This window comes from Palaemon carinicauda, chromosome 11 (genome assembly GCF_036898095.1).
Source record: "Palaemon carinicauda isolate YSFRI2023 chromosome 11, ASM3689809v2, whole genome shotgun sequence".
Lineage (NCBI taxonomy): Eukaryota > Metazoa > Arthropoda > Malacostraca > Decapoda > Palaemonidae > Palaemon > Palaemon carinicauda.
The window spans coordinates 63370612-63391299 of record NC_090735.1 but is presented as its reverse complement, the minus strand read 5'-3'; the positions used below and the strand labels follow the sequence as shown (position 1 = coordinate 63391299).

Here is a 20688-nt window from a genome sequence, read left to right as displayed (position 1 = left end):
TGTCAAGGGTTAGTCAGTACCATTTGATTCCAGCACATGTAGATGTGTCTGGTAATGAGAAGGCAGATTCACTGACAAAGAATGCTGCATCCGAGTTGCTGCCAAGAAGGTATCCCATTCCGTGTAACGATTTCCTACCTAACATCAAGAAATTGCTTTGTAATAAATAGCAACTTCTCCTTGGAGGTATAACATGATGCCTCGAAAACGGGAGACTTCTCTTTGTCATCTCTGTATTGGTCACAATCGGTTGACACACGTTTCTGATGAAGGGCAAACACCAACCGTATTGTGACGACTGTTTAGTACCTCTAGCAGTGAGGCATTTGTTGACCGAATACCCCAATTATAATAACTTAGGGAATAGATATTTGTTTGAGGCTCGAGGTGAGGGTATCAGGTTCATCCTTGCCAAGATTCTCGGACATGATGTGTCCTACTATGCAAGTGGCATTTTTAGATTTATTTCAGAAGCAGGTCTTCTGAAAACTATCTAACTTTTATAATGGCATTCAACTTTTATGGTTTTAATTGAATATTTTTTAATTTTCTTGTATATATAAACTAAATGATATCGGCGTCAATTACCTTAGATGTCAGGATGCCTGAAAACCTTAAATCAATCAATCAGTACCATTTGAGCGATCAATAGACAAGGTACTTAACTGAGAGTAACGGCTGTACAAAGTGTATTCAGGAACCTTTTTGTAATAAAGTGAAAAAGCCCATGTTCCGATGTCTCATCATCCGTTGACATGGGAGACTATTCAATGTAGAAATGGAGGGGAAAAGTGGATTACTGACACTAGCTTCCATTTAAGCAAACTGTAAAATAGTAAATACCGGAAAACAAAGCCTGGTAAATCACCGCAAGCCTAGTCTGCTCAGTAGAGTACACAGTTCCTGGTTCCTTATTGCTCACTCCTTAAAATAAATTTGAGGGCATTCTATCACTATATAGATGAGTGCAAAGCTTCAAAGCTTATTCTTATCATTGTAATTAAGCTTCGTTTACCTGTAGGCTACCATTCATAAATTAATAATGAGATTATCAATCTTTACTTTTATCCCATTCTACCTTGAAATCATCAGTTTTGGCAACCTGTTGTGATCAGTTTGGACTTTTTACATTCTTCTTTCATGTGCATTGCCCTACCTATAAATGCAGCCAGATCCCTGACTGTCCAGACAGTACTACATTGGATCTTTCTCTCTGGTTACGGTTCACTTTCCCTTTGCCTATGCATACACCGAATAGTCTGGCCTATTCTTAACATATTCTTCTCCGTCCTCATATATTGGTGTGCTACTGTTATAAGCACACATTGAGTATGTGTTGTTTCAGATGTATGTAAATGGATAACTGAATACATCTTAATAGCTTTTAAGTATTTATTCTATGAAAACAACAGAGTTAAACATCTCCATCACTGGAGGAAGCTGGGTGGGTCAGATGACCAATTCTGGTGAAGTATAGATATGAACTGACTAACTTATCGATATCACAGATATCGTATGCTTAGTTTACGTTAGACACGTCACAAACTCGGAAGACACCTGCATCCGGTGACGTCACAAACTTTCACACGCTTGAGACAATGTGTTGACGTTAAGAAGAATGTCACATTGCCGAGGTTTGCATTGTATGTCCTGTTTATGATTTGAATGACTACAGCAAGTCCCACGGTTAGCTCCTTCAACCAACCTGACATATTACGTCATTTGTTTTAAACATGTAATATTAACTATTCTAACTATTACACATACACCTGACAACACTGAGATTACCAAACAATTTTTCTTCTTTCAAGGGGTTAACTGCTGCACTGTATTTGGTCAGTGGCTACTTTCCTCCTGGTAAGGGTAGAAGGGACTCTTTAGCTATGTTAAGCAGCTCTTCTAGAAGAAGGACACTTCGAAATCAAACCATTGTTCTCTAGTCTTGGGTAGTGCCATAACCTCTGCACCATGGTCTTCCACTGCCGTGGGTTAGAGTTCTCTTGCTTGAGGGTAGACTCGGGCACACTGTTCTCTCTTCTTTCTCCTCCTCTTGTTTTGTCAAAGTTTTTATAGTTTAAAAGGAAACATTTATTTTGATATTGTTGCAGTTCTTAAAACAATTAATTTTTTCCTTGTTTCCTTTCCTCACTGGGCTGTTTTCCCTGTTGGAGGCCCTGGGCGTATAGCATCCTGCTTCTCCAACTAGGGTTGCAGCTTAGCAAATAATAATAATAATAATAATAATAATAATAATAATAATAATAATAGGATTTTTCAGCGTACCTATACTTATTTCTACTTCCATTAAATGTCCTAATTTTTGGCATAAAAATAAATATCCAGCAGTATCTTCTTCATCTTTGCACAGATCACACAAATTATCTTCACATTTCCCCCTGAAATATGCTTTTAAATTGAGCATATTTCATTTTGACTTCATTACAACGGATGCTTTATCCAGATTCATTTCTCTGATATAAGGCTGTAGGCCATCTCCTTCTATAAATCTTAATTTTTTTCATCACTTTCTTTTTTTCTTCAATGGTTTCTTCTATTTGTTCCATAATTCTTTTCTTGATTTCTTTTTTCAGGGTCCTTTTCCTCCAACTTCTTATTTCTTCTACTGCCATCCCATCCATATATACTACAGATTTCTGCTATGCTCTTACTCCAGCACTTTTCATAAGGGTTCTCCAACTGATCCTCAATTATCTCTCTTACTAGTCTTTTTTATCAGTTTCTGATGTTATGGAAGAGCATTAATTTCTTATATTCTATTCAGCAGGACACCGGCCATATCCCCGTTTCTGCAAGGATGTCCCAATATGGAGAACTTGCAGGTTATTCATACATATTCCTTGTTATCTTATATTGAAGGTTTTCCAAATCTTTCATATCTTTATCTCTTATTACACTCCAGGACTCCACGTTAGCAAATATTGTTGGTACTAGCCTACTACTGTTTCAGATATTTTCTTTCTGACTTCCAATGCCAGTTTTCCTACTTTTCTCGTATCCCCATACTTTCGTATTTTTGGGGTCATATATGCGATTTTTTTCCTGATACCCAATTCTTTGTTTCCCTTCTCTATTTACCATTCACTTAGATACCTATATTCTTTAACTAAAATTACTGGCCCATTGTTCACTTTTGTTTTAATCTCCTCTTCTTTCTTATTCTTTTTTTTTTTTTTATTAATTAATACACCCGATTTTTTTGGGGTAGGTGTTGGTTGTGACCTTCTTTAAGATCTCCAAGCTATGGAAATTACTTATGGCACATTTTATTCCTTCTTTCCTTCCTGTGGGAAACATAATATCATTTACAAATATTTTAGTGATTCAATTTCAATATTCCTTATCTACGTAATATTTTTTTCTACTAATGCTATTCACTTTGTCAGTCACGATACTGCATAACTTTGGTCCATTTATAGTTCATTGTCTCACTTTTCCTTCAATCTTTACATTCCCTGTTGTACCTGCTGGACAGTTGATGCCTGCTCTACCCTTTTCATTCATTTTTTTTTTTTTTTACTATCAGTGCTTCCTTCCATCCTATAATTTTTCCCATTTCTTTTATGCAATCCTTCAGGTCTAGCTTATCGAAGCACTTATATGCATCACAGAACCCTACCAAATAGGCATTATAGTCGATTACTGCATTCAATGTTAGCAGATGATCGGCCATAGATCTTCCTTCAATGGCTCCACACTGTAATCTACTCATCTCTTCCTTCAATCTGTTCTTATATTTTTCCATCCTTATTTTCTCATATATTTTTCTAATTATGCTTGTGATAGATATGCCTCTTTTATTTTCTAATTCCATTTTCATTTCCCTTCTTGTGGATTGAGAGTATCAGCATCTCTTCCCACTCTTTAGGGATACATATGTTTTCGTCAATTTCTGTTAGGGTCAACGTCAGACTTTCTATTATATCTTTTCCCATCATTTTAATCACAACATTGTTAAATCCTTACCTGTCCATTGTGTACTTGTCTTCAGGCTTTTTACGATGGCTTCCACTTCTTGATAGGTTATTCTTTCTTCCTTGCTGGATCTCACTCTTTCACCTTCTGACAGCTTGTCTTTTGCTTTGATCTCTTCTACCTGCTTGATTATTCTTAAACCTTCCTCTTTTTGTTTTTCTTCTTGTTTGTATAAGTCTACGAGGCTCTCCTGTACCTTAATTCTTCTTTTGAACTCGTTCTTTCCCTTTCAAGAATAATCCAATTTGTTTTAAAGATTCTTTTAAGTTTCCTTAATTCTTTGGACTTCTTGTTTTTTCTGTTTGTCTCTTTAATATTACATTTTCTTATTATTTCTTGCACTTTTTTCTTGCCATTTTGAATATTTTAATCTCATATCACCTTTTTCTTTGGCAATCTTTATAAATTCTTTCTTATCTTTGTGGACTTTTAAATGGTTCCAGACTATTTTGTATCTGACTTTTCTTTCTTTCTTTTTTAAGATCAACCAATTCATTTCTAGTAGGATGGCACAGTAATCAGAATACACCATCTCTTTTGATATCCTGTAGGGGGTTATCACTTTTTCTTCATCAATTACCATGCTACTAATACCTTCGTCTTCTTCCCTAACTAGAGCATAATCTATCTCTGATTTCTTCTCTTTTTCAATTCTCGTCCAAGTTCCTCTGCATTTGGGGTTGCTATTTGGGTCGCTGATAGGTAGACCTGGTATTCTATAGACCTTGGTTTTTCCAATTCAGCAATTCTCACTTCTTGTACGCCCAAAGCCTCTTCTCTTATTATCAGATTTCCCTTCAGTTTTGACAAATGCACATGTATATATAATTTATATATATATATATATATATATATATATATATATATATATATATATATATATATATATATATATATATATATATATATATATATATATATATATATATATAACTTGGCTGTTCTGGCTTTACGCAGTGTGGCATAACCATTTTTTTTTCACTGCATTATCAGTGATGTCTGTAACTACATACACACACTTTTTATGACAGAGCCGATTGGAATTACATCCTATCCAATTTTTTTCAGGTCTCCCTCCGTGGTTTCACATATGAGACAGACCAAGTTAAGGGCAGACATGATGTAGCCGCGAAAAGTAAACAATAACCTGGGAGACGTTTAGCATTCATCGCTTGACGAAATTTTCAATTTTTGGAAGGCGAGACGATTATTATTATTATTATTATTATTATTATTATTATTATTATTATTAACGAACTTACAACCCTGGTTGGAAAAGCAAGATGTTATAAGCCCAAGGGCTCCAACAGAGAAAAATAGCCCAGTGAGGAAAGGAAATACGGAAATGAATAAATGATGAGAAACAATTAACAAATCACTCTAAGAATAGTAACAACGTCAGGACAGATATGTCAAATATATAAACTATAAAAAAGACTCATGTCAGCCTGGTCAACATAAAAACATTTGCTGCAACTTTGAACTTTTGAAGTTCTACTGATTCAACTACCCTATTAGGAAGATCATTCCACAACTTGGTCACAGCTGGAATAAAACTTCCAGAATACTGTGTAGTATTAAGCCTCATGATTGAGAAAGCCTTACTATTAGAATTACCAGCATGCCTAGTATTACGAACAAGATGGAACTGTTCAGGAAGATCTGAGTATAAAGGATGGTCAGAATTATGAAAAATCTTATGCAACAGGCATAATGAACTAATATGACTATTAAGGTAATAAAGCTAAGACAAACTGATAACGATATTAAAATCATCTAGAGAGAAGTGACTAGGTAAAAGTTACTTATATATATATTTATGATGTACCATATCAGGCTACATGCTGTGGAGTTGGTGTGCTGTCACCATAGCAACGGATCTGAAACCAATATCTTCATGTATAAGTAATCAAAATCGTTATCTTCGTGCACCGTTGGACTGTTGGTATGTGGGTCACTACTCACTTCTCTCCATACCTCCAGAAGAAGAAGAAGAAGAAAGGGGAGCCGTAGTTACTCCTGAGTAACCTGAGTTCGTAAGCTTAAGCTTTTTAGAATATTAGAGGATCATTTAAACTCGAGGTGTTCCCTTTTCTGGAAGGACGTTAAGTTCACAGAGAAGATAAATTCACAAGTACTTGTAAACTTATAAAGAAAAGATTCACACTTACTCTTCTTAACCTCGAGTTTATAGGGAAGATGATTCATAATTACTCTTAATAACCCTATGGCTTTAAATATTATTACTCTTCGTAACCTTGACATTTTAAAGAAGAGAAATATTCTTAATTACTCTTAGATCCGTAACCTTGTTGAGTTGTTAACTTATTGCCTTAAGCTTTTACTTTAAGAGGCGAAGATGGTGTTCAGCCCGGACGTCCTCGTCAAGAAATATGTTTATCCTATGTTCTTCGCAAATGATCTGGACCAATTGATACATCGAATGAGTTGGGGAGTTGTCCTTTATGCCCTTCTGACTCTATTGATGAATAAAAGGGCTCCTTATGGAAGATACAGCGATTCCAAGTTCGGGTTTGGAGTACCTGCGAGGCTGGCCTGGATCATTCAGGAGTGTCCTTCCTTTTTCGTTCCCTTGAGTTTTGTTATTTACGGCACTAAGGATACCTACAGGAGTCTGACGAATCAGCTATGCCTAGGAATGTTTATTATTCATTATTTTCAAAGGTATGTTCGTCCATGTTTGTTATTCGTTATTTTCCAAGGTATGCTTATGTTTGTCCCACTCCCAGTGTATCTTGTACGAAGTTTTATTTAGTGACGGCCTTTAAACCTATTTAGTGTATTGTTAACTGGTCCAATTTATAATGTATTATGGTTTTAGTTTACTGTAATATAATGAATTTACCTGTTTTATCTGGATACTTATTTCGAATACGAGTGTTTTATGAGCTGTTGGTGGCGGTGCATTTGAATTATTTAATGGAATCTCCATAGAGCGCCAAACCCTTGAAGTATATTATAATAAAAGCGAATATGCACAGTAAAACTAATGAGTAAAAGATGTAATGGCTTTAATTTAGTTTAGATGTTTCTCAATGAGCCTAGGCTCATGAATAGCCTATGTCAACTCTTGCCGGTAATATTGTAGTTTATGACAGGGTCATGTAACCTAGGGACAAAAAAAATTACTTTTTTCAATAGAGAAAGGTCCGTTCTCTTCGAAAATGACACTTGTTCCTGTAGCAAACGAATAGTTTCAGAAATATATATATATATATATATATATATATATATATATATATATATATATATATATATATATATTTCCACCGATAATGTGGGACTCCTAGTGGGAACTGAGTTTTATGATATGGCTCCGAATTAGGTTAGGTGGTTTTCTTGTATTTTTCCATTCTTAAAATGTGGTTTCCCAATTATATATATTTTTTTTCACTCTTTCTGCTCCAACAAACTAAAAAGGAGCCTTTTTTCATTTCTAAAGTCCAACTCCATATCTATGATTAGTCTGAGAAGCCCAACTCCATGCCTATAATTAGTTTATAAAAAGTCCAAATCCACAGCTTGAGAATTTTGATAAAGATTTTCCATTGTGCCATTCCGAAGTACTAATGTCAGTTTGAATATGTAGGGAAGGTGGTTTGGTGTTAGGGATAATTCATCCAGGGTTGGGTTAGTTGAGAACTTGATGATTTGATATTTACTAGTGATAGGACACTGGTGGATATTTATTTATTCACTTCTCTAGAATGGAAAACTTTACACAATCATTTTGGTGTACCATATATTCTGATTAGGGTAAATATGAATTATTTAGCTCGTTACCTGTGTTAGCAAACATCAAAACCAATAGTTCCTTAACCTAACTAAGTGTGCTGTGCCCTCCATCGCCACATTGTTGCAACTATGAGAGGTGCAAGTTACTCTGAGTAAGTTATGGAAACTATTAATAGTATAGAAGTATGCTTTATGTTTGCCATATTGTTCATTGCCAATGTGAATAAGACTTTGGTTGAACATAGACTACTAGGCCTAACTGGAGATCAGTGGGTGGAAAACTAACTTTTACTTAAAACTTTAGGAAATGTCTTTTGTTGCTTTTTATCTGGTAATGTCGTAGTCGTAGACCTACTTTTACATGTTAATTTTCCTTACAGACACTAGAAAGCATACATTTCATTTCTGATTACTGTCATGGGGTTTGTGTGTTTTTTAGCTATGTTAGGACAGATGTTGAATTTTTGGTTTCTCCTACCCATTACCCATACCTGGAATGTTTCTATTATAGCTAATTTTGGTAATTGTGTGATACTTTGATTTCTAGCCAGATACTTGAGCCATGTATTTTTCTATTTATTATCTTGTTTTTTTTTTCCATTTTAGACCATGAATGATAGGGCAAAACACCTGTTAATAAGCTTTCCTGCCCTCCTATATAATAAGAATTATGCGGGAATCCCAGTTGGAAATGATTTTTACGTCAGGAAATAATAATAAGAAAAAGCCTTTTGCAGAAATATTAACCCTTTTACCCCCAAAGGACGTACTGGTACGTTTCACAAAAGCCATCCCTTTACCCCCATGGACGTACCGGTACGTCCTTGCAAAAAAATGCTATAAAAATTATTTTTTTCATATTTTTGATAATTTTTTGAGAAAATTCAGACATTTTCCAAGAGAATGAGACCAACCTGACCTCTCTATGACAAAAATTAAGGCTGTTAGAGCAATTTAAAAGAAATATACACCAAAATGTGCTGGGAAAAAAGTAACCCCTTGGGGGTTAAGGGTTGGAAATTTCCAAAAAGCCTGGGGGTAAAAGGGTTAATGGTCAGAAATGCATAATACTGTACACATAAGATAACCTGTTGAAAAAATATAGGCCTATGGTTCATGTTAAGTGGCATGATATTAAAGTATCAGAATAAACTATAATTCATATCACATCTCCTTTAGCTTCATGGTGGTTAGCTTTGCTCGCAAATAAACGTTAGCCTGGGGCCATCTGTTAACTATCAGGGTCATCCAGTCAGGGCATAATCAACCGTGCATTTATAAACAGCATGATCTATCATTGCTTCTCTGTTGTAGCAAGTGCTACATTGTTGTACTGCTCATGCCAACCATTTGGGTCTTTATTTAAGCTTTGTTTCGACACTACATACAAACCCTACGCTATTTATAGGGATGTTACTTTCGGCGAGTGGAAAGACGAACCATGAGAATTTTAGCAAGGGATAACCACCCCAACCTCTAGTTAGCAGGAGGGTTGGGGTTAGCCGGCTACCCCACTCCCTCACATACCTGGGCTGAGCACCCACTTGCTTTCTGGCTCGGTAGAGGGCAGTCACTGCTGCTCTCTCCTGCCAAGGCTTGCCATTTGAATACTACTATTCTTCTTTTTCTTTTTAGATTATGTTTGGATTTCTTCTTGTCCCATGCGTACCTATCCTGGTCTCGAAGGCCGCTCCTGTTTGCTGGTGCGTTCATGTCCGCCCTTTGGACGTGCCCCCATGTCTAGTGTCCGGCTTGCCGGGGCCACTGGTGCGATTGGGACAACACGTAATGAGTGTCGTAAGTGGTTTACCTCTCAGTGAGAGAGGCATGGGTGCAGGAAAAAGGAGGAGGCCAAGCGAGATTCTTCTTCGGTGTCCTTCTCGAAGTCAAAGAAATCACGGACTTTAACCCCCCGATCTCTTCCTGAAGCTACTCCTCCGTTGGTCCTCTTTGGGGAACGGCCGAGTAGCAGTGCATTCCTGGTACCTCCAGGTCAACCTTGTGTGTCAAGGGACCGTACCGTCTCCCTCAGCGATTTGGTCCTGCCCCTTTCCTCAGGGAGCGCTTGCTCTGGGACTGATTTGTTGGGTTTTTGACCATTGCTAGGCTTTGATGGTTCCCTTCAAAGTAAGTCCTCTTTGAGTTCTTCAGTTGGGGTTGAGTGGAAGCACACTCCTACTTTCTCAAAAGTGGAGCCTTCTCCTGTGGGCACAGGTGCTCCTACCCTTCAGTCCAACTTTTGGTCACGTGTGGCTGATGCTGAAGAGGATGCTTTTCCTCCTTGGGTGGTAGGAGAACAAAGGGTATTTGTTTACAAGAGCACGCACTCCATTTACTAAAAAGTTATGCACTGCTGCAGCTCTCCTCTTTTTGTACAGTAATTAGGATGTTTTCTAAATGACGGGAAAGCAAAAAATAGCAAGATATGTTGTGCAAGGGGAGGGAGGGGTTGGTTGAGGAGGTACTAAACGACCTGGAACCAACAATGTCAACATAGTCAATCAAAGAGAAGTTTGTGACGTCAGCTGACATTTGGTCTATATTCAAAATATATACTAACTTAAAAATGGAGCAATTACTCAAAAGTGTCTCTATTTGTGAATTGTATATTTGTTCCGTAACTGGAATACAAACCACGCTATTTAATAGGGGTATTACTGTCTGCTTAGCTGAAGTGACGAGCCATTAATTTTTAACGAGGGTTTACTACCCACACCATTAGTTAGGAGGTGTAGGGAGGGTAGCTAGCTACCGCTCCCCCTCACACACCTGTGATTGAGCTCACTTTGCTCTCGGCTTGGATAGAGGTCGGACGTGTCAGCTCTCATCCTCGCCGTCATATTGGCAGCCATTAACGCTTTTTTTTCTTTCTTTTTCTAGATTACTGTACTGTGTATGTGAAGTTGGCCTCTGCGACCATGCGCTCCTGCCCTGGTCTTCCCGACCACCCTTGTGGAACGTTTATGTCGGCGGTCGAGACCGATCCTCACGCCCTATGTCCTTCTTGTAGAGGCCAATGGTGTGATAGTGTCGTCAACAAGTGTAGGGAGTGGTCTGCCTCCCAGTGGGAGAGGTTTTCGCGACGGCGGAAGAAGTCCAAACGGGATGTTTCTCCTTCGAAGGTGGCTGTGAAGGATGAAAAACCCAAGGCCTCCTCTTCCGTTGCCCAAACCTCCTCTGAGGCTCCTACTCGATTGGACTCTTTCGAGAGACCGTCAAGTAGTAGCGTAGACTGAATTATTTCTAACCAACCTCGGGTCTCGAGAGATGACGTTGCTTCCCGTAGCGAAGCAGCTCCACCTCTCCCCCTGGGAGAGGCCATGTTACTAACTTCCCTCTTTCAGATTTGGTCCTCCTTGGGGCTCACGGGATTGCCCTCCAAGGAGGTTTTGCTTGATTATATCCGCCTTGGTGCTGCTGTCAAGCAATCGTCGTCACCGTCTTAGGTAGATCCTCTGACTCTTGTAGATGTTGTGGTGTCAGAGGTATCCCATGCGGCTTCACCCATCTCCTCTGCCACTCCAAACTCTACGGTAGCTGACTGCTTAGTTTCCCCTGTTCCTGACCATCCTACGAGGGGGAAACTAAGTTCATCCTCTGTTTCTCCTGCTAGTGTTTCTCTCCCTCGGGGAAGTTCACTTACAGAGACTCCTCTTCGGAGGACTGCTGAAGGTCAGCTTGCTGATCCAACGGCCCCCAAAGGGCGCATTCGTCGGAAGGCTCGCCTTCCTCTTCGCCATAGTGGCCTTTCCTCACCTGCGGTGAGGAGGCGCCTCTTTGGTTCAACGTCGTCTATACAGTCCCCCGCAGAGGAGCCTCTAGACCAGTGGTTCTCAAACTTTTTCATGAGCGACCCTATTTGAAACATTTCATTCCTTCGCGACCCAGAGTAAAGTGAAGAGAAAGAAAACATGCAATGATATATACACTTTATTTTGGAAAAAAAATAATGTGTACAGCTTTTCATTCACCAAACTAAACTAGTGGGATTTATGGCACTGCTTTTCCTTTTCACAAAACTAAACAAACAGGATTCATGGCACTGAAATACTGTACACTGAAAAACACTGAAAGCATGATAATGTTCCTGTGTCCCTGCTGTGTCCCTGCGACCCATCAAAATTGATCTCGCGACCCAACTTTGGGTCGTGACCCATAGTTTGAGAACCACTGCTCTAGACTGATCTTCCATCACTGCACCTGCATCGGTCTTGGACCTCTCTGCAGATCGTTCACGATCTCCTTCAGTGGAAGGTCGCCCTTTTAAAGGACACATCGACCTTCTACCCGACAGACCTGCCATCATCGTTCCTGCATGGGCCTAAAAAGGCTCCACCTGAACGCACTATTGCGCGCTAACAGACTGCGCGCTGCGCGCCCTCGCAACTTGACCAGCGCTCATCAGTAGCTCGTCAGGCCCCATCACTATAGCGCGCCACTCGTCCTAACACAGGGCATCAACCTAAAGCGCTTACGCGCCAACATGCGCTTTCGCGCCAACATGCGCTTACGCGCCCACCGGAGCAGAGCTCCACCATGGCCCATGCGCGCCCACATGCACACACGCATCAACGATCTTCTGCGCTCGCGTGCCCTGAGCCTACGCGCCAGCGCCCACCTGCGTGCCATCATTCTCCTGCGCAACAGTGCTCTCCCGTAAGCCAACATGCGCAACAGTGCTCTCCCGTAAGCCAACATGCGCGCCCTACATCACGTTCTCCTGAGCGCCATATTGCGCGCCATCCTACACGCCAGGTAAAACCTGCGCACCATATTGCGCGCCATCCTGCACGCCAGGTAAAACCTGCGCGCAAGTTTATGGATGAGACAGCCATGTTGCCCTCAACCGCGTGCCAGCGCTCACCTGCACATCAGCCTTTTCCTGCGCGCATCATCTGCACGCCCGCCATCCATCTCCTAGGGATGCGCGCCAACATTCTCCCGCGCTCCTATTATAAATCTAATGCGTGCCCGCGCGCCAGTGGATATTCTCCTGCGCACGCACCCTAAGACTTTGAGAGACGCGCGCGAACACTTCCCCGCGCGCTACCACCAATATTCTCCCACGGGCGAGCGCTAATATTCTCCCGTGGCCGAGGGCCAGTATTCTCCCGCGGGCGAGGGCCAGTATTCTCCCGCGGGCGAGGGCCAGTATTCTCCCGCGGGCGAGGGCCAGTATTCTCCCGCGGGCGAGGGCCAGTATTCTCCCGCGGGCGAGGGCCAGTATTCTCCCGCGGGCGAGGGCCAGTATTCTCCCGCGGGCGAGGGCCAGTATTCTCCCGCGGGCGAGGGCCAGTATTCTCCCGCGGGCGAGGGCCAGTATTCTCCCGCGGGCGAGGGCCAGTATTCTCCCGCGGGCGAGGGCCAGTATTCTCCCGCGGGCGAGGGCCAGTATTCTCCCGCGGGCGAGGGCCAGTATTCTCCCGCGGGCGAGGGCCAGTATTCTCCCGCGGGCGAGGGCCAGTATTCTCCCGCGGGCGAGCCTGCCCATCACAGGGAACGATCTCTGGCAAGGTCGCCATCGCCTCATTCCCCTCCTTCCCCTCCCTGCAAGCGCATACCACCACACATTGTGGGAGAAGGGAAACTTCCCGAGGGGTTCAGGATCCCAAAGCTATAAAAGGCGAACCCACCTATTCCAGTGACTCCTCCCAGGGGTCCTTCAATCCCTTTCCCTTCAGGGGGTATGTCTGACAGTGCGTCTGCCAGCCAACAGCCCTGATCAGAGCCGTAACTCAGGGTCTCAAGCCTGTCCTCTCTGATTTAGGACATGGGACCATGGCTTTCTCTACTCCGCTGAAAAGGAAAAGAGTAGTTCTGGACGCGGTCACTTCCCCGAGGGCAGAACTGACTCCACGCAGACCTTCGAGGCAGGTTCTTCCTATTCCTCGGACTAACTTTCCTTCCCTTTCAGACGAAGATCTCCCATCACCAAGGGAATCGCGCGAAGAGAGATTTCCCCCATCGCACCAATGGAGGAAACCTCTCTTCACGCTGAGAGTTCCACACAGTCCGGGATTAGAACAACATGCCATCCTCATCAATGTTGGAGTCTTTCATCCTTCCCCGGAAGGAATCCAAAGACTCCAAAACATTGCCTAAGTCCTCCACTAGGGCTAGGATGGAGCCAGCCAGCCACTCGGGGAATGTCCGCCATTCTCCCCAAGAAGTGCCTTTGGTGATAGGAGACTTCACTGCAAGTCCTACATCAGGAGGAGACCAACAGGAGTCAGAACATGCGTTTTGGCAGGTTCTGACTCTAATGAGGGCTCTCAATGGGTTTTCCGGCCCAGAGATCCCCCCTCGAGAGGGCAAAGACCCGGTCCTAGACCGCGTCTTTGATACTCAAAAACCCTCTAAGACCAGTGCAGCCCTGCCCTGGTCTCAAGGGGGTAAAGAGTACCAGGGACAATCCAACCGATCCGGTACCACCAACAAGCTTCTCCCACTTCCTCGCGTACAGCAGAGGAGGTACTTCGAGATCCTAGAGGAGCCTTGTTTAGCTCTTCCTCTTCACCACTCGCGGGAAGAGCTAACCAGGGGAGTCCCTCTTGAGAGACTCCAACCGGCAGGTCTCATTCTTTGCAGTCGAGATCCTCAACCAGGAGAAAGTTGCGAAGTGTGCTATGCAAGCCACTTCGTGGCTCGATATCTGGTTGGGGACCTTAGGTATCCTGATACGTTCTGAGGACTTCTCCAAGGAACGTACCAGGAAGGCTATGGAGACCTTCCTTCTCTCAGGTACTCGCACGATCGAGTTTCTGGCCCATCAAGTCTCGAACTTGTGGGTAAATACCATCCTGAAACATCGGGATGCAGTAGCTGAGAGATTCCATCAGAAGGTCCCTAGTGCCGAGATCAATAGGCTCAGACATTCCTCCCTAGAGGGATCCGTCATGTTAGAGCCTAAGGATGTGGAACATGCCGCTGAGAGGTGGAGAAAGTCTCATCAAGACTCCCTCCTTCATAGGGCTTTAACATCCAAGCCCTATAAGCCTCCAGCACCACAGCTGTCCCGTCCAGCCAAGACCACTACGACGACAACAGCAGCAAAGACCTTGGTGTCTAAGCCCTTTCCTGTCAAAGAAAGGAAAGGCAAAAAGTCCTTCAGGGGAGGCAAGAATCCTAGAGGGAGCAGCCGAGGCCGCAAACGCTAGGATAGGCGGTCCCCCTGCATTTCCACCAGTGGGGGGATGCCTACAAAGTTGCTCAAACAGGTGGAAGCAGCTTAGGGCCGATTCCTGGACAATCTCCGTGATCAGTCTAGGATATCGCGTCCCGTTCATAACATCTCTACCTCCCCTGACGACGAATCCAGTGTCATTGAACTCCCTTGCCATGGGATCGGCAAGGGGGCAAGCCCTTTGGGCAGAAGTCCAGACCCTGTGTAAGAAGGGCGCTCTCCAAGAGGTCCTCGACGGATTCCAAGGCTTCTTCAGTCAACCCTTTCTTGTAAAGAAGTCATCTGGAGGCTGGAGACCAGTCATCGACCTCTCAGCCCTGAACAGGTTTGTCAAACAAACTCCGTTCAGTATGGAGACGGCAGACACGGTCAGACTAGCAGTAAGACCGCAAGACTTCATGTGCACACTGGACCTAAAGGACGCTTACTTCAAGATCCTAGTCCATCTGTCTTCAAGGAAGTACAGTACTTAAGATTCAGCCTAGACAACAGAATGTACCAGTTCAAGGTTCTGTGCTTCGGTCTTATCACAGCACCACAAGTCTTCACCAGAGTCTTCACCTTAGTATTATCTTGGGCACATAGGATTGGCATCCGTCTCCTCGGTTATCTGGACGACTGGTTAATCCTAGCAGACTCGGTGTCAACCCTTCTTCAACACCGAGACAAACTTCTGAGACTTTGCCAAGATCTGGGGATCAGGGTAAATCTCGAGAAGTCTTCACTGCTTCCCTCTCAAAGACTGGTATACTTAGGCATGATTATAAACACCACTCTCCACAAAGCCTTTCCATCAGACAACAGGATAGCACGGCTGAGGAAGGTCGCAAGACCTTTTCTCAGACGAGAAGAACTTCCAGCCCAAATGTGGTTAAGTCTCCTCGGTAACCTTTCATCGCTGGCCCGTTTAGTTCCCAATGGTCGCCTCAGGATGAGATCCCTCCAGTGGCGACTCAAGTCCCAGTGGAATCAAGCGTACGACTCCCTGGACATCCAGATCCCCATGGGACATGCGGAACTGACTGATCTCCAGTGGTGGGTGGCAGACGAGAACCTATGAAAAGGAGTGGATCTTCTCGTCCTCCCCCTGGATTTGGTGCTGTTTTCGGACGCTTCAAAAAGAAGGGTGGGGGACCCACGTTCTGCACCACACGACCTCAGGCCTCTTGGTCAGAGTCAGAAAAGTACCTCCACATAAATCTCCTAGAGAGGAAGGCTGTCTTTCTAGCCCTTCAACAGTTCCAACAGTACCTGGCAAGTCGCTCTGTGGTGGTGATGAGCGACAACACCACAGTAGTGGCCTACATCAACAAACAAGGAGGTACTTTTTCGCAGCAACTATCCCATCTAGCAGTAGAGATACTGAGATGGGCCGAAATCCACTCGATACTACTATCGGCACGCTTCATTCTGGGCAAAAGGAATGTGCTCGCCGACAACCTGAGCAGAGCATCTCGGATAGTGAGTACCGAGTGGTCTTTGGATCATCTAGTAGCCAAGAAAGTCCTGACTTTGTGGGGTTCTCCGACTGTAGACCTCTTCGAAGCGGCCCTGAACTTCAGGCTCCCGCTGTACTGTTCCCCAGTCCCAGACCCCAAGGCTCTCTGGCAAGATGCTTTCCAAGAACGGTGGGACAACATCGACGTTTACGCCTTTTCCCAGTTCTGTCTGATAAGGAGAGTACTCAACAAGACCAGAACATCGGTCAATCTTTCAATGACCCTCATAGCTCCGCTATGGCGTCACGCAGAATGGTTCCCGGACCTTCTGCAACTCCTAACGAAGCCACGAAGAGAACTCCCTCCATGACACAATCTACTCAAACAACCACATGCCAACATCTTCCACAAGGCCGTAGGTTCACTACGGCTTCACGCCTGGAGACTATCCAGCAGCTCCTCTCTCAGAGAGGATTTTTGCAACAAGTTGCAATCAGGATGTCTGGACACCTGTGAAAGTCTTCATCAGCAGTCTACCAGGCAAAGTGGAAAGTCTTCTGTGGTTGGTGTTGTGGAAGGGGTATCTCTTCAATCGATGCCACTATTCTAACAATAGCGGAGTACCTCGTGTATTTGCGTGAAGAAATGCGCCTTTCAGTCTCGGCAGTGAAAGGCTATCGCTCATTCTTAAGCCTCGCCTTCAGGCTGAAAGGAATGGACATTTCTTCATCGCTAGAACTTTCTCTACTCATACAGAGTTATGAACTTACCTGCCCTCAGTCGGAAGCGAGACCTCCCCCAGGGAACGTGGTTCGAATTCTCAGGTCTCTTTAAGAGACCTCCCTATGAACCATTACGCCAGGCATCAGATTGCCACCTAACCTGGAAGACGGTGTTCCTGCTAGCTTTGGCCTCGGGCAAATGAGTCGGCAAACTTTATGGTCTCTCGTATGACATCACCCATTCAAGGGGATGGGGGGAGGTAACGTTCAGCTTCGTTCCTGAGTTTATTGCTAAGACTCAGAATCCAGGAGTAGCGGATCCTCGATTCGACTCCTGGATTTCTAGTCTCCATACTGTAACAGATGACCCAGACTATCTTTTACTATGCTCAGGAAGGAGCTTGAGGCTCTACCTCAAAAGATCAGCTGCAGACTGTCCTCGTGTGCCAGCGCTATTCGTCAACACAGGAAGGACTAAGAGGAGAGTCACCAAAAACACCATCTCTGCATGGATTCGCAGGGTCATTGATCTGTCCCTGAAATCAGACCCTCCTCCGTCATGTCGCCCCAGAGCACATGATATCAGGGGCATAGCTACTTTCCTGGCCTTCAAAAGAAATTTTTCCGTGACGCAGGTTCTTCATGCTGGGGTGTGGAAACAGCAAACAACATTCACATCCCACTACCTGCAAGACGTGACCCACAGGAGACTCTATACGTTCTCTATTGGTCCTGTGGTGGCTGCACAACAGCTGGTTTAAAACCTCAAGCTCCTTATTGGACAAGTAGCAGAAGGTTGAGGGCATTGTTACCCGGTTTTAGTCTGCATGAATGAAAAGGTTTGACTGGCCTTTATTCTTTTCTTCATCATCCCCTCTCTTGGGGAAAGCAGCATCTTGGGTTCTCTGCATAGCTGAACTCAAACCACTGCAGGTAAACCATGCTTCCTTGTGTTCCTAGTATTAATATTAATACTGTTACGTCCCCATACCCTAACAATTGGTATTGGGAAAGTCCTAGTCTACAAGTTTCCATCTAAAGAACTTCAGAATAACTTTCTAGGACGAGTCACACTTCTTCATACCTTCACACACAGCTTGCGTAGGCTGCAGACCTTACGTAGCAAGGTTTTAGCGAGGTGCAGGGACTCCTTATTTCTTGAGTGCTTACACACACAAATAAGGAGTCCCTGTGCAAAGCCAAAAGCCAGACTGGCTGGGACGTCCACCCTTCCTAGTGGGTGAGTCACTCCAATTAAATAGTGTGGTTTGTATTCCAGTTACGAAACAAATGACATTCGTAGATAATTTGTATTTTTCCTAACTATACAAACCTTAGCCATGTAACTAAACTTGCCCGCCAGCCCTATCCCCCTTGAAGTCCTACCTCCAAGCAAAGTGAGCTCAAGCACAGGTGTGTGTGAGGGGGGGCCGGTAGCAAGTTACCCTCCCCTACCCCCGCTAACTAGCGGTGTGGGTAGTAAACCCTCGTTAAAAATTAATGGCTCGTCATTTCGGGTACTGTACGCCAAAAGTAATACCCCTATTAAATAGCTAAGGTTTGTATAGTTAGGAAAATTACAAATTATCTACGAATTTGTCATATCGGCATCAATGCCCTTCGATGTCAGGAGGCCAGAGAATTCTAAATCAGTAATAATTCCGGAGGGGTTAATGTTAGCCAGCTACCCCGTTCACTCACACACCTGGCTGAGCACCGACTTTGCTTTTGGCTCAGTAGTGTGTGGATGTTGTCTCTCCCGCCCTACACTTGTCTTGCCATTTGATTATTCAACAATTAATTCAGTTTTTTCTTTGACATTTTAGAGTGTGTGTGTTTCCTTCTGACCGGCTTCATGCGCAACTATCCTGGACTGAGGGTCGATCTTGCGGTACCTTCATGTCCGCCCTGTAGATGGATCTTCACCAGCTATGACAGTCTTTCCGAGGCCAAGGGTGTGACCGGGACAGCACTTGTCCTGAGTGTCGGGAGTGGTGTACCTCCAAGTAAGAGAGGTTTGGGCGCAGGAAAAAGGCGGCGGCTAAGTGAGATTCTACTTCGGGGTCTTCCTTGATGTCGAAGAAATCTCGGACTTCTTCTTTTACCCGCGAATCTCTTCCCGAAGCTACTCCTTAACCGGTCCTCTCTGGGGAACGGCAGAGTAGCAGCACAGGCCTATTAAGCCCAGGATCAAGGGACGGTACCATTTCGTTTCCTCTAGTGGTACGATTCTGCCCCTTCCCAGGTAAGTCACTCGGAGCTGCAGCAAAGGGCACAGTCATCCATCTACGACATCCCTGGGGATCATCGTAGCGAGAGCCTAAAGGCTCAGTGAAACGAGAGCCCAAAGGCTCAAGAATACGCGACCCCGAAGGCTCAACACGATGAAGGCCTGAAGGTTCTAAGTCACGAGAGCCTGAAGGGTTGGGATTACGAGATCCCAAGGGCTCAACGTGACGAGAGCCTAAGGGTTGGGATTACGAGAACCCAAAGGCTCAGCGTGATGAAAGCCCAAATGCTCAGCGCGATGAGAGCCCGAAGGCTTTGCATGAAGAGAGGGTACCACTGAAGACTGCGCTTCTCCCCCTAGGGCGGGGGCCAAAGTAAAATCTAAATGTATTTCCTCCTTTGGAAGGACATTTCTCTTCCTCGAGTTTGTTGTGACCAGCTTATAACTTTTGAGCAGACTCCCTCTTCGTAGGAGTCTGCTAGACTTCTCCCTTAAGGGGGTTCATCCGGTGAAGGAGCTTTTTACTCCTCGTAACCCTGGGCATGCCCCCCCACCCCCCTTCCAGGTGGTAAGGAGATAACCGTTTCAATCTTCGGGTTCTTGACTCTCTGAACGTTTGGGTTCTTATTACACAGCCTTTTGGCTATCGCCGTTGAGCCTTCGGGCTTTTTTGACCTTTAGCCTTTGGGTTTTTGTTATGCTGAGCATCCGGGCTCTAGTGCCCTGAGCCTTTGGGCTCTTGTCGTGCTAAGTATTCAGGCTCCTGGTACCCTGGGCATCCGGGCTCATGTTATTTTGAATCCCTTGGTTCTAGTGACCAAGAGCCTTCGGGTTCTCATCGTGCTGAGCCTTCGGGCTCTTGCCGCGCTGAGCCTCTGGGCTCTTGTAATCCCAACCCTTCAGGCTCTCGCGACTTCAAGCTTTTGGGCTCTTGAGCCTTCGGGCCCTTGTCATGTTGAGCCTTCGGGCCCTTGTCATGTTGAGCCTTCGGGCCCTTGTCATGTTGAGCCTTCGGGCCCTTGTCATGTTGAGCCTTCGGGCCCTTGTCATGTTGAGCCTCCGTGCCCTCGTCACGTTGAGCCTTCGGGTCTCGTTTCGCTGAGCCTCAGGCTCTAGCTACAATAAGTCCCAGGGATCTTGTAGATGCATGACTGCGCCTTTTGCTGCAGCGTCGCGTGACTTACCAGCGCCGCTTGACTTCGGTAAAGCCTCTTGAAGCTCTACCATCGCCCTGCAGCTCGCCAACCTACAGGACATAAGCACTCACCAGCAGCTCGGCAGCACTACAGTGCTTTGGCGTGCCCCTTCACCTGCTTGCCCTCATAGAAGGCAGCAAGATCATCATGCGCGCCAACGTTCTCCTGC

At 44.5% G+C, this 20688-nt stretch overlaps 1 protein-coding gene across 2 annotated transcripts in view; it reads left to right on the top strand.

Moving 5' to 3' along the window:
- The first annotated feature begins 5933 nt into the window (after positions 1-5933).
- LOC137650042 (3-oxo-5-alpha-steroid 4-dehydrogenase 1-like) overlaps positions 5934-20688 on the top strand; it is a 147515-nt gene continuing 132760 nt past the window's right edge. The window contains exons 1-2 of one of the 2 annotated variants that reach the window (XM_068383065.1): positions 5934-6025; positions 6345-6678. In XM_068383065.1, coding sequence (XP_068239166.1) covers positions 6353-6678 — 326 coding nt within the window. In that variant the 5' untranslated portion in view covers positions 5934-6025; positions 6345-6352. Of the gene's footprint in view, positions 6030-6344; positions 6679-20688 lie in introns of both variants that reach the window. The other variant, XM_068383066.1, reaches the window with a different exon arrangement.